This window comes from Triturus cristatus, chromosome 7, assembly GCF_964204655.1.
Source record: "Triturus cristatus chromosome 7, aTriCri1.1, whole genome shotgun sequence".
In the NCBI taxonomy this organism is placed as follows: Eukaryota; Metazoa; Chordata; class Amphibia; order Caudata; family Salamandridae; genus Triturus; species Triturus cristatus.
Window position 1 is genome coordinate 1,632,007,077 of NC_140590.1, and position 12,524 is coordinate 1,632,019,600.

General features: G+C 46.4%; 1 protein-coding gene across 1 annotated transcript in view; it reads right to left on the reverse strand.

Annotated features, from left to right (window-relative positions):
• Window positions 1-2,489: 2,489 nt before the first annotated feature.
• Window positions 2,490-12,524, reverse strand: part of SOX18 (SRY-box transcription factor 18) — a 33,577-nt gene continuing 23,542 nt past the window's right edge. Inside the window, exon 2 of the mRNA XM_085619667.1 lies at window positions 2,490-5,002. Coding sequence (XP_085475793.1) covers window positions 4,140-5,002 — 863 coding nt within the window. The 3' untranslated portion in view covers window positions 2,490-4,139. The remainder of the gene's footprint in view (window positions 5,003-12,524) is intronic.

Consider the following 12,524-nt stretch of genomic DNA (forward strand, 5'->3'; position numbering starts at 1 on the left):
AGTTAGATTGATTCATTTGAATCATGGAGTGTTGGAGGGTCTATAGGTATACATCTTACATTGCTCTTCCTGGTTGGGTCTTCTCGCTCAGGTTTCCTTCCTTCCTCCCTAGTTAATTTCTCCTACTTTTCAACAAACTCCCAAGAGTTGCTCTCTGCACCAGTAATTTTTCTCTTGCATACAATTCTTTTCACTTTGTTCACCCATGTGCCTTTTCTCAAACCTCCACCTGCTCTGTATCTCGACCTGCCATCTCCAAACCCTAATTCCTTCCTCTTCAACTCTGCTCTCCTTCTAGACAGTTCATTCTCAATTTTTCAGCTCCCTTTTTCGGCGTAACCACCCCTTCCCAGTCAGCGCCAGTCACTAAATAAGTGAATGAGGGATTGCATAGTGTGGCTCCAACACTAAGGTCCAGCTATACAAACACTCTGCACTGGGCTTGCGTTAAAGGCGCAACAGTGCAGCAAGTTTTACAACTCTTCACAGTTTTCCAACTGTGCATTTGTGCTGCACTGTACAGCACACATTCAAAGTAAGAAAAGTAGTAAAGCATAGTTTTTGTACTGAAAGGGTCCCCTTCTGTGGTGCAGGGGTGTGTGTGTTGGCGCATTTCAGCCTAAAGTGAGGATAACCATGTCATATATTAGTAGATATGGCTCTGGTCTGCTCTCTCCCTTTGACGCAACGCAGTGGCATACATTTCTTGTTCAAGTGATTTGCCTTGGATTTGCTGGTGGCAGGGGTGAGGCTGGCAAGAAATTCCTCCCTAAGCAACCAAGCAAACCAGGGCAAGGTGACTCGATATAGAGCTCAAAAACAAGAAAAATCTAAACAGAAACCCGGAGTCTAGGGTAGCTCGTTCCTCCTCTTTCATGTTATGTTTCATAGAAAGAAAGGATCTGTTGTTTCTGCACAGAGGGTATTTTGGTGGAGGGAGGAAGTGTTGCAGACCCTTCCTTCCCCAGCCGGAGAGCTGAGCTTTCGCCAAAGTTAGAAGACTAGGTGCTCCTTGTCAACAATCACTCCATTTTAAGTCATGTACATTATATTCTGGTACTTACAGTCCAGTTAATGTCTTGCAAGCCAAACTTCAAACTCCAAGAATGCACTGCTTTGTTATAAGGAAGACAAGGGACTGACAACACGGCAAGGGCAATGGTAAAATGGTGAGTTTTCCCAACTGGAGGGTGTCTGAGAAAGATCTGTGATGTTATTATTACCAGTCAATCACACATTAGGGGGATACAGACGTATGTACATTTTAGTCCAAGAGTAGGGAACTGCATGTCAGGGTGATGCTTCATGTGCTGTTTTGGCTGTGCCCTCCCTGTCTTTCAAAGGCACAGGCATGTGAGGGAGTTGCCCCTCCCCATTGACTTAGTGTAAACGAGAAGACTGTATCAAGGGCTAATTGTATTTCCTATAGGATGTCTGTTCATTTGAGGCTAATCACTTGACCACAGGGTACCATGTTGCTAAAATTATTAGGGTAACTGAGCGCTGATTGGTTGGGATGCAGGAATCCACAATGGCAGAGGAGTGTCGCCCCACTGGCTCCGAACCAGCAGCTGAAAAATAAAACGAGCTGCTGGCTCTGAGCCTCTGTGTGCAGGGAGGGGCAGGGTCGGAGCATGGGAGGGGAAGAGGACTTGTTTGTGCACTTCTAAGGGCGCGTGTGTTTTTGGTCATGCACAGTAGGCTTCTCCATCCTGGCTGCATTGAACAGCCCAGCTGGAGAAACAGCACAGACTTTCTGTCCTGAGCGGTGTGTCAAACCAGCCCCCTCAGGCCAATCCCCGCGCTGCTCTAATGCTTGAGAGCAACCCGGGGATTGGATGGGATTCGTGATGCTGTCCCACGACAGGACCTGCAGCAGAGGAGCACAAGGCGACCGGCAGCACCAGGTAAGTATTTTTTTAAATCATTAACCTACCCCTGCTGCATGTTCCCAGTGTGCTTCCCGTTGGCCCCCCACCTGCCGCACTGGTATTTTTCTATGTCAGCCACCACAGCAGAAATGTCCTTAACCTCTTGAGTGCCCATGACGAGATGGTCTCGTCATGGGCCGCGGTTGCGCTGTGCCCATGACGAGACTATCTCGTCATGAACCCCGCCCGCTAATGAAAGGGCCGGCACAGGGCGGGGAAAGGGCGGGGCACTCAAGGGGTTAATGCAGGCAATGGATGCTGGACAGGTGCGCTGCCCTGGCCCAGACCACACTTGGTTTACCTATCTTTTTTTTAAATGTATTGGATGCAATCCTATAATTGGCATTTAAGTAGATACCCAATCTACACTTCCTCCCGACCAATCACAAGAACCGCAACTACACAATTTTCCTTATGATTTACAAAATGGAAGGTTTTTCATCATGTGACTATGACCCGGCCAAAGCCAATACTGAATGTAGCTGCACCAGTAGAAATGTTTTTGTATTTCTTAAACATGAAATAGCAAAGTTATCTCGTGTTCCCTAAAGGGAGCGCTCAGTATGTTAAACATTTATTTTTATTTTTGGTTTTACACATTTTTGATTCAAACAAAATCTTAACATCCATGTTGGAAAAGAAAAATGAAACAAGAAATTGCACACAGAAATCTTCCATTCCAATTTTCACACCACGTTAAGTGTCAGTATCAAATAATTTCAATGTCAGGAAACTACAAAATGGTAGCAAATTTACTATAAATAGGATGTGTTCTTCAGGTATTTTATCTCAATATAATTGAGGATGATATATTTGGCAATAGCCATTCGTTGAGTTTCGTGACTCTCAAAACCTTTAAATACATTACTTCGACGATCCCAAAATAGGACGAAACGTGTCTGTAAATGTAACTTTTTTCTTGACCCTTTTGAAAATTATTCTAAACGTGTGCTTAGAAAGGTGCACCACAATTTTTAAAGATTCTACACCTCTCCTGCTTTTCCTCTAATGAATTGTCCAACATGAATGAATGCTACATCAGTGCCAAGGAACACGAGGAGCTACATCTCATATGCTGTCCATCCCTCCATTTAGAACTTGTGGTCCAGCAACATACACAAATGTCACAATATCACAGAAATCTCCTTTATGTAAAAATATAATCCCACTTATGTGAGAATATTATATATAATAAAAATAAAATGCATAGAAAAGAAATATTGGACCCTAAAAATATATGGCAGGGCAACTCCCCCAGTGAGGTCGTGTGATCAGCCTGGGGTCCTTCAGCGCAATAAGTTCAATGTATACACATGTCGTGGTAGTCTGGCAAATATCTAGCATTCTGACCTGTATGTTTAGATTAAAATCCAAATTTGAAGAGAAAATTCCAAATAAGTTAAACCTAATAAAAATGTTCTTTAAACTAGCTCATCATACCTCTGTTTTTGAGGACTTTACAGAGTGGAGTTTAAGATTCTATTGGTTGTTGAGTTCAAGATGTCTTAAGGTCTTAACTTTGAGGGGGCTTAAGGCTGACGAGTTTGAGAGGTCTTAGGAATGCAAGTTTGAGAGAACTTAAGACTTTATATTTTTGAGCACGTAAGTAGTAAACATACGTTAACTTAAGGATCAAAGTTTGTCACGACTTAAGACTGTTGAGTTTGTTTGAGAGGATGTAAGTTTGTATATTTGTCAGGATTTAGGAATTAAAAACCAACGAAGGGCATGAGGCTATAAGTTTGTTTAGAGGACTCAAGGATGTATGTTTGAAAGGAGTTTACTCTGCTGAACTTGTGAGGATTTAAGGCTAGAAGTTTTACGTCCTGCAGGTTTTTTATTTATTTTGATTTACGACAGAAAGTACAACAGGACTTAATACTGTAGGCTTGTGAATACTTAAAGTGGTTAGTTTAAGAGGACGTAGGGTTATTCAATTTGAGAAGTCAAGTTTAAAAGCTAACAGGTTTGAGAAGACTTGGAAGTCTGCCATATTTTAACATGTGATGAGTTTAAAAAGTGTATATATTAACGTATTGCTTTGGAAAAGTACATAATCATAGAGTATACTGTGGCTAGTGAGTTTAGCATTTTCTCAAGCTATGCATGGAATGGCTGGGTGTATATAGGATGGTGCTGGTTCTAACATGAATATGATGTTCTGAAGGCGGCCACAGGAAGGTCACACTCCTCTCCGGGGGAATGGTCCTAGCCAGTGATGCATGTGCTATAGTAGACAGCGCTACTGGCGTCAGACAAGGCCGATATCAGGCTGTTGTCCTCGCAAGACAGAGTTCTGTGAGCTAGCTTGGACAGAGGGACATGGTAAGCTTGTCCTGGTGCCTCGGTACGAGTTCTGCTCATATTCAAATACTGATCAAACTCGTTGAGATCCACATCGGTCCAAAACTCGGCTTGATTTAAGTGCTCAGTGTGCTCCATCGGTTGGGTCTCAGGAGGAGGAGACAGCTGACCAAGGGCCACAGATGGGCCACTTGGTTGTCCATGGCAGATCTGGTTGTAGTAGATATTGGCGGAGTGGGAAGTCCTCATAGGGTCTGCCATATTGGATGAAGGCTGTGTGTAGGTCAGAGCCAGGTCTCTCAGCATGCCCTTCTCTGGACCATATTCCAGTGGCGGCAGAGAGGGCTGGTGGTGGTAGCTTCTGAAGGGCCGCATGTGGCAATCATCCTGCATATGCGGAGGAAAGAAGGCTGGCTCGCCCTGCTCCAGGACATCCAGTGGGGACATCTCAGGGGTGGGCAAGCCATAGCTCTCTATCTCTGAACCCATGGAGTGCAGCTCCCGGAACTGGGTGAGTGCAGGAGGTTGTGGGTGCCCAGATGGACCACCCCGGAGGTGGTGGCCCAAGCTGAAGGCTTCACTACACGGCTGCGACAAGTTGTGCAGAAGGATGTTTGGCTCAATACGCTTCATCTTCTTGGCTTGCTTCTTCCTCCGGGGTCGGTATTTGTAGTTTGGGTGGTCTTGAAGATGCTGTACCCTCAGTCGCTCTGCTTCCTCCACGAATGGGCGCTTGTCAATGGTGCTCAGTGCTTTCCAAGATTGACCTATGTCAAGGAAGATAGTAAAGAGATATTACTCATTGGCCCTAGTCATACAATGCACAGTACAGTTCATAATCTTTTTACAAGAACTACAATGGATTTTAAGGGGTGCAAGCTCAGTCATATGTCTGTAAGTTACGATGACAACAGCACAGGACTTTCCTTTTACAAATCATTGTACTCAGGGGCCAGATGTACAAATATCTAGCCACAAAACACTGGTTGCAAATTGTGACAGTAGTTTTTATTTTTATTTTTTTATTTTATTTTCTTCATTTCAATAATACAACACAATCAAATCATATAATAATAATAATGATAAAATAAAGGAATTAAATTTGCTAAAGAAAATTTACAAAAGAAAGGACTCCCACTTTGCATCGTAATACATATATGCTAATAGTTCAACCCACATAATGATTCCATTCGATCATAGTTTAAATGATGCTCCGCCACATTATCAGATCACAACCAGCAATCAGATCTTACAGGAGTTTGGAACTCAATGCATAGTCCCCACACGAGACAACTAAGTCATAGGTTTAGCCTTCAAGTTGCCTTGGGCTGTTATCGTATTAGTACATAACTCTCAATACATTATCTATGTCTATTGTGTCAGCGGATCATCCTCCGCCATTGAAAGTGGTATAGTTTGCTCCAGGGCTTTAGTTGCAGTGTAAGTGGCATATAGGCTCCAAAAGTTATTTGGGCGATTCCTAGGGGGGAGGAGCTCACTGTATGTTACTGCTTGCATGTTGCAATATAGCATATCTCTAGACCATTGTTTCAGTGTGGGGAGGGGCTCTGGACCAGCGCATTGCCAAAACTCGTTTGGCAACTAGGAGCGCCATGTCCACCAGGCGCCTAATGGGTTTCCGTATCTTCTTAGAATAGCCCAGTAGTGCTAGTAGCGGATCTGGGCTAATTTCTACCTATGTTATCGCCTGGATTTTGACAAAGATTTGTGTCCAATAGCTAGAAATTTGTGGGCAGAGCCATGCTAGGTGTAGGAAGTCAGCCTCTGGGGCTCCGCAACTATCGCAGCTAGATGTGGCGCGTAACCCATATTTGTGGAGGCGTTTTGGTGTGTAATAAATGCGGTTCAGAAATTTGAACTGGATGAGTCTATGTCGCCCATTGAGCGAGATACGTTTAGTAGCCTCACAGCAGTATTTCCACATGCCGTCGTCTATGTTCAGTTCTAAGTCTATTTGCCAGTCTAGTCGGGCTTTATCATAGCGATCTCTATATAGTTCCTGCGTCTGGGAGCATATCCTTGTTACTAGTCGTTTAGGAGATGCTGCTTGAATCATTGCAGTAAAAGAACGCACCTTTGGGGGTTCCAACATTACATCGCCCAGCATCCGCCTTCGTGCACTCCGGGCTCTGAAGTAATGGAAAGTATTTAAAAGCGTGGGTCTCGGTTCCCTCTCTAGTAAGTTTGTCCCCTCCTTTCCCCGGCCATTGCAGAAAAAGTCCTCTATCGTGTTCAGTCCCAAAGTGCGTAGTGCTGCGATGGGCGTATGAGGCGAATATAATACAGTTACCGCTTGTCTGGTTATAAGATTGCGCCATGCATGAACTGTTGCGTTTATTGAGTCCAGAGTAGTGGTAGTTCTGTTGGGCGGGTGGTGCAAAGCAGTCGCTAAATGCACTGGTGCCTGCGTTATGTGCTCTAAGTGCAGGTGCGGAGGGGTAGTCTGCTGATGCAGCCAAAAATAGGCATGTGAGGCTTGGGCCGCTCGATAATATAGATCGAGATCCGGTGCTCCCAATCCGCCCATCGGATAAGGCAATACCATCAGTTTCCAGGAGGCGCGGGGTTGTTTATCGGTCCATGCCAATTTAATTAGCAATGATCGGATATGTTTGAAGAATTGGACTGGTAGGACCATAGGTATGTTAAAAAATAAAAAGAGAAAGCGGGGGAGAACAACCATTTTCATTAATGTTATTCTTCCTAATAGGGAAAGAGGAAGACGGATCCAACGCGCAATGTCTTCTTCTAACTTAGTTACTGCGCGACCATAGTTCTCTCGAAACACAAGATCTGGATCTGCATGTATTTGTATCCCCAAATACCGTACCGGGTCCTCAGACCACTGCAGTGGGAAGTCTAATTCCTCCGGAATAGTTGCTGGAGTGAGAGGAAATATCACCGATTTCAACCAGTTAATTTTAAGGCCCGGTAGTTCACCAAAGCATACTATTTCACGTAGCACAGGAGACACGTTAGTGGCCGGGTCTCTGATATACAGGAGAGTGTCATCAGCGTATGTGGAGACAATAAGATTGTAGGTCGGAAATCGTATCCCCCTATGACTATGGTATTCTCGCAGGGCACACGTGAGTGGTTCAGCTACTAACGCATACAGGAACGGCGACAGGGGGCAACCCTGACTGGTGCCCCTGGATATTTCCAGCGGAGTTGTGACCACCTCGCCCTCCTTCACTCTAGCCGCTGGGTTTTTATAAAGTGTGCTAATTGAGCTTATGTAAACGCTTCCCAGACCCAAACGCTCCAGGGTCAGTATCATGAAACTCCATTCCACTGAATCAAATGTTTTTTCAGCATCTAAAAATATCGCTGCTGCTTTTTTATCCGGGGCAGTGTGTTGTATAGCTCCGAATACTGTGCGTAGGTTGTATGTAAGTGTACGATCTGGGATAAAGCCCGATTTTTCTATTCCCACCAAGGTTGGCATTAATGGGGTTAATCTGTTTGCTAGGACCTTAGCAAATATTTTAGTGTCAACATTCAGTAAAGAGAGCGGGCGATAGGATGAGCAGCAATTTGGAGGTTTACCTGGTTTCAGTATAACTACAAGGAGCACCTCTCTCATTGTGGGGGGCATCTTGCCCTCCTCAGCCATTTCTTCAAACAAAGACAACAGATGTGGTGCCAGGAGGTCTTGAAACGCTTTATAGAACCCTACCGTGAATCCATCCTGCCCCGGCGCACTGCCTGCTCGCATCGCAGAGATAGCCGCTTTAATTCCCCACAACTCCAGTGGGCGCATCAGATATTCTCTATGACCATCCAATAGCCATGGTAATGTGATGTATTGCAAATATTCTAGGATTTCAGATTGCACGACATTTGATCTAGTTTGATAGAGAGTTGTGTAATATTCTCTGAAACAATCCGCTACTTCTACCGGGTCTGTTAGTGCTTTTCTGTCATCTGTTGCCAATTCTATGGGATGTGTGGCAGCCCTACGACCTTTTGTAAGATTAGCTAGGGTGGCACCTGGACGTTCTCCCTCTCCATACACTCTGGCTATTGCATATTTCCCCAGAAGTTTCACTTCTCTATCCGCCTCAGCGTGGTATTCTTCTAGTGTAGCTTTTAGTGTGTCTTGCAGTGTGTAGGATCAGCATTGGTCTGTATCGCTCTCTCCAAATCCGTTAATGTTTGCTCTAATCGCTACAGCCGGTCTCTAATCGACTTGAGCACGCCAGAATGTTTGGATATCACCACTCCACTTACGTATACCTTGAACGTTTCCCAAACTGTGGTGAAGTGCGGGACAGATCCTATATTTGTCTCAAAGAAGGTCTCCATAGCCTCCTGCATCTCTACTCGAAATAGTTTGTCTAATAGTGCATAGGGTGGGAATCGCCATGTAAACGGAGGTGGCTTTTTAACTGGAACAGTCAAGATCAGGAGCACTGGAGAATGATCTGAGTAAGTTCGGGGTAGTACCTCACGTCTTTAAGAGAATGCTGTAGCGTCCGTGATAGAAACCAATAATCTATTCTGGTGTGCAGGTTGTGGGGTGCAGAGTAGTGTGTAAAGCCCCCAGGTACCGATGAGCGATAACGCCATACATCAAACATATTTAACTCTGTTAGTGTGTCTAATATGACGTCTGCTGCTTGTGATAGGAGTCTTGGCGGACCTCCAGAGCGATCGAGGACAGGGTGTATCGTACAATTAAATTCCCCCCCCCCCAGGTCTGCGTTGCATCTGGTAACAGTCTAGCTATCCGCAGGAGATCAGAATAAAATTGTGGGCAAAGTTAGGACCGTATACGTTAATCAGTAGATAGTCTATGTCCTGTCCTCTACATCTAGATACCACATAACGGCCATTCGCGTCTGTATGCAATTCTTCATGTGTGAGTTTTGGATGCAGGATTAATCCATGTCAGTACCCCTCAGGCATGTGAGGTGAAACCTGCTCCGTGAAACGAGCCCCTGGTGTTCGGGCTTCAGCCTGGTCTCACCGCCAGCTTCAGCACCGTCCTTCCACTATCTCCGCGCTCGCAGCACCAGTCACGGATCACAGGCAGGGCGTCGGCGCAGAACCAGGAGGATCTTGTTTACTCTCCTCCCCGCAACGCCGCTGGAAGGCCGCACTCTCCGTCTCCGCTTTGGCGGTCCTCAAAAACAGGCCCAGGATGCATCAATCTGCGGCGCAACCGTTCAGATGTATTTCTCGGCTGCTTTCATTTGCCAATGGCGATGAAATGGCCGGATTGCTGGATTGTGGCACCACTGTCTCGCAGAGCTCTCCTTCTACGTGGCCATCTTGCTTTGTGGCAAGCTCCGCCCCCCTAATTGTGACAGTAGTTTTTCGACCAGTAAAGATTTTTGAGAACCGGCCTATGTACTAATTGTTGGTTCTTAAAAATCCGAATCATAGTGGAGCACAATCTGACCTATCTCATGACTTTAATTAGGTATGCCGCACTGCGATTGGTGGCCATCACAGGAATGTGAGCTGTTGGGGGCAATAGGCCACCATATCTGTGATTGTCTTTCAATAAAGTAAACTTCTTTTTAGGTCTCGCCTAGGCAGCGCATGCGACTTTCTATCCGAGACATCTAGTAATCTATATGCGTGGTGAAACTCCGCCTATTGCCAGGTAATTTCGCGGCGCTTGCCATTAGTTAGCTTTGCAATTTTTTCTGTTAGCGGGCTTTTTCATTGGCTCTTGATCCGATATGTAACTTCCGTTTATTCCAGAAGCAGCACCGCCTAACTACAGTCTCGTTACTCTTACACAGCGTAATTGGTATTTTTTTTTAATTGTGCGCATTAACATGAGCGTGCTACCTTACATTATACGCATGCGCCAAAAGAGTATACGTCATGAGCGTTGTTAAGCTTAGTAAGTGTATTCGGGATCTGCACAACAGTGGCTTGGTATGCGATGGCGGAAGGTGTGATATGAATGGCGTGGAGATTTTATACATGTGGCTAGTCTGAAATTCTCGGAAACAGTTCTCTGCTACTTGCATCATGGTTGTTGATGACTGGTAGAGCTGTGCTTGGCCTCAACCTGCTTAGTAAGCTAGGAAAATACTATCTTTATTGATCGTATTTTTATTTGATGTACATTTGCAAATTGTTTTCTTTTGACACGATTGTTGGTAGAAGGGCCAAGATACTTTCAACCGCTCCTACCCAGGGGCACCCCAGCCTCATTGGCAGTGTTCGGTGAGGGTGGGGTGTGGGCCTGCTTTTGCGGCTGGGCAGGGTGGTGCTGCTGGGCACGTTCTCCCACGGCTGGCCGGGGGTTGAGCTGCGTGTTCGCCATGGGTGTGCAGCACAGTCCGGGGGGGAGGGGTGGGGCGGGCAGCTAGTGCCGTCGGAGGCCTCGTTGGTCAAGGGTCGGTTATGCACAGTGGCGATGTGCAGGGTGGTAGCAGCTGGGTTTTTAGCGCTGCACTTTGCCTGCCGGCCGTTCCGCCTGTGACCCGCCTGTGGGTCGCGCTCCAACTTGGGAGCAGCGGCATTAATCCATTTGGGGGGTGCGCTGGTTTGTGGCACCCTCCAGGGGCATGAGTATTATCTTCACAGGTAGCAGGTAGGGGCGTGAGGCAGAGCCCAAGGCCAAAGAGCGTTTGGTGTGATGTTTTAAGAGCATTTTACAATGGTTGCGGTATACGTGTTATATCAAATATCTGGATGCAATGTAAGAAACAGCCATATACAAGTCGGGCGGCACACTAGTCTAAGCAGAGATCCTTAACATAGCTGTTTTTAGCCATGCCCTTAAGTACACTGGCCACGCCCCTTTCAGAGACCCCCCAGTTTATTCATCACACTTAAAGCCCTGGTCTGTACATAATAATACATTGACATCGCGAGAGACCATTTATATCTGGTGTTCCAGAGTAGTGCGGGATCTGATAGGAGGAATCCCCCATCTCAGGGGCACCGACTACCTTGTTAATCTGTGGGGGGGGGGGCCGCACCGGCGTGGTGTACTGTGTAAGTGGGTCTGAGACAGGCGCCCAAGATGCCATGTCTTTACACATAATTATCACTGGCAGGGGTCCACTAAAGGCTAAATGATCCAGCAGCTAAGCCAACAACACCGACGCCGGTGGGGGAGGCTACTAGGGCACAATAAACATCTGAGGCTGACTTGAGTCAGTCGAACGTACTAAAAAATGGGCACCTCTGCACATGTGCAGACTGCCGTAGTCACCTGGAGTATTTTAACATAAATGAGTCCGAAACTCAAAAGGCAAAAAAATACTTTTCATTAGGAATTTTGTCATCCACCAGAATTCCAAATCCATACTATGTGGCACACCCACCAGAGCTGCCGTATTTGGTTTGAGTTTCGTCACCGACACACAAATCTGTGATTCTGGGCAAATCCCTTAACCTCCCCAGGTCTACAATATTTGACCGTGTCCTGGTGTAATATAACTGGTCCTCACGTAAAGCGCTCCATTACCTGCTGGTCGGGTGGCACAGCGCCCTCTCAAGGGCCAGTAGTGCATTCTAGCAATACCATCTTCGCATTTTACTGCACCGAGTAAATGCATAAAATCCTTTTCTAGGCCAAGGGGATAGCCTAGTAGGTAACATCCCACTCTGATATCGATGTAGCCTGAAGGTCAGGTTAGGGGCCCTGCTTCAATGTAAACTTGCCCAAAGGTGTCAGAGCGTTTTAGTAAATGACCCGTTAAATGGGATGGGGACTTCAGAGTACACGATTTACTTTGAAGATTGCTCTTGAGGGATTCACAGGGGAATGACTTCATGAACGAGTGGTGGCGAGTGCGGGTTTCTACTATAGACGCTAGTGGTTAGAGTACATTTTGCAGGTGGCAGGGTGGATTGGGAGAGCTGTGTGCAAACGTACAAAGGGGTCTGCCTCAGAACCTTCCAGGATACTGCCAGCTATGATTTGTGTTGTATGGTAAATGTGCAAGCGGACATATTGCAGCCTGTGTTTTAGAGGTGCGACTTACAGCCAGTGCTGTGGGTTGCACAGCTGTGTAGTGGGGTCCATGTCCCGGTGACTGCTATGCGTGAGGTGGTAGGCCGTGCTCTCGCACAACTTGCGTCGGGGGAGCACGTTTGGGCACACGCGGTTCACAGGTGTCGCACCCTCTGTGCTGGGATGAGCGGCATGGGCTGCAGAGCGGTGCTGGTGCCCCTTTCAGGGGCGTGTGGGTGTGGCCTTGGCTTGAATCATGGAATCCCCCCCACACAATGTAAAGCTGCTTAAGGGTAATGGTTTCCGGATCGGATGCTCCTTACTGACCATGCGGGCCG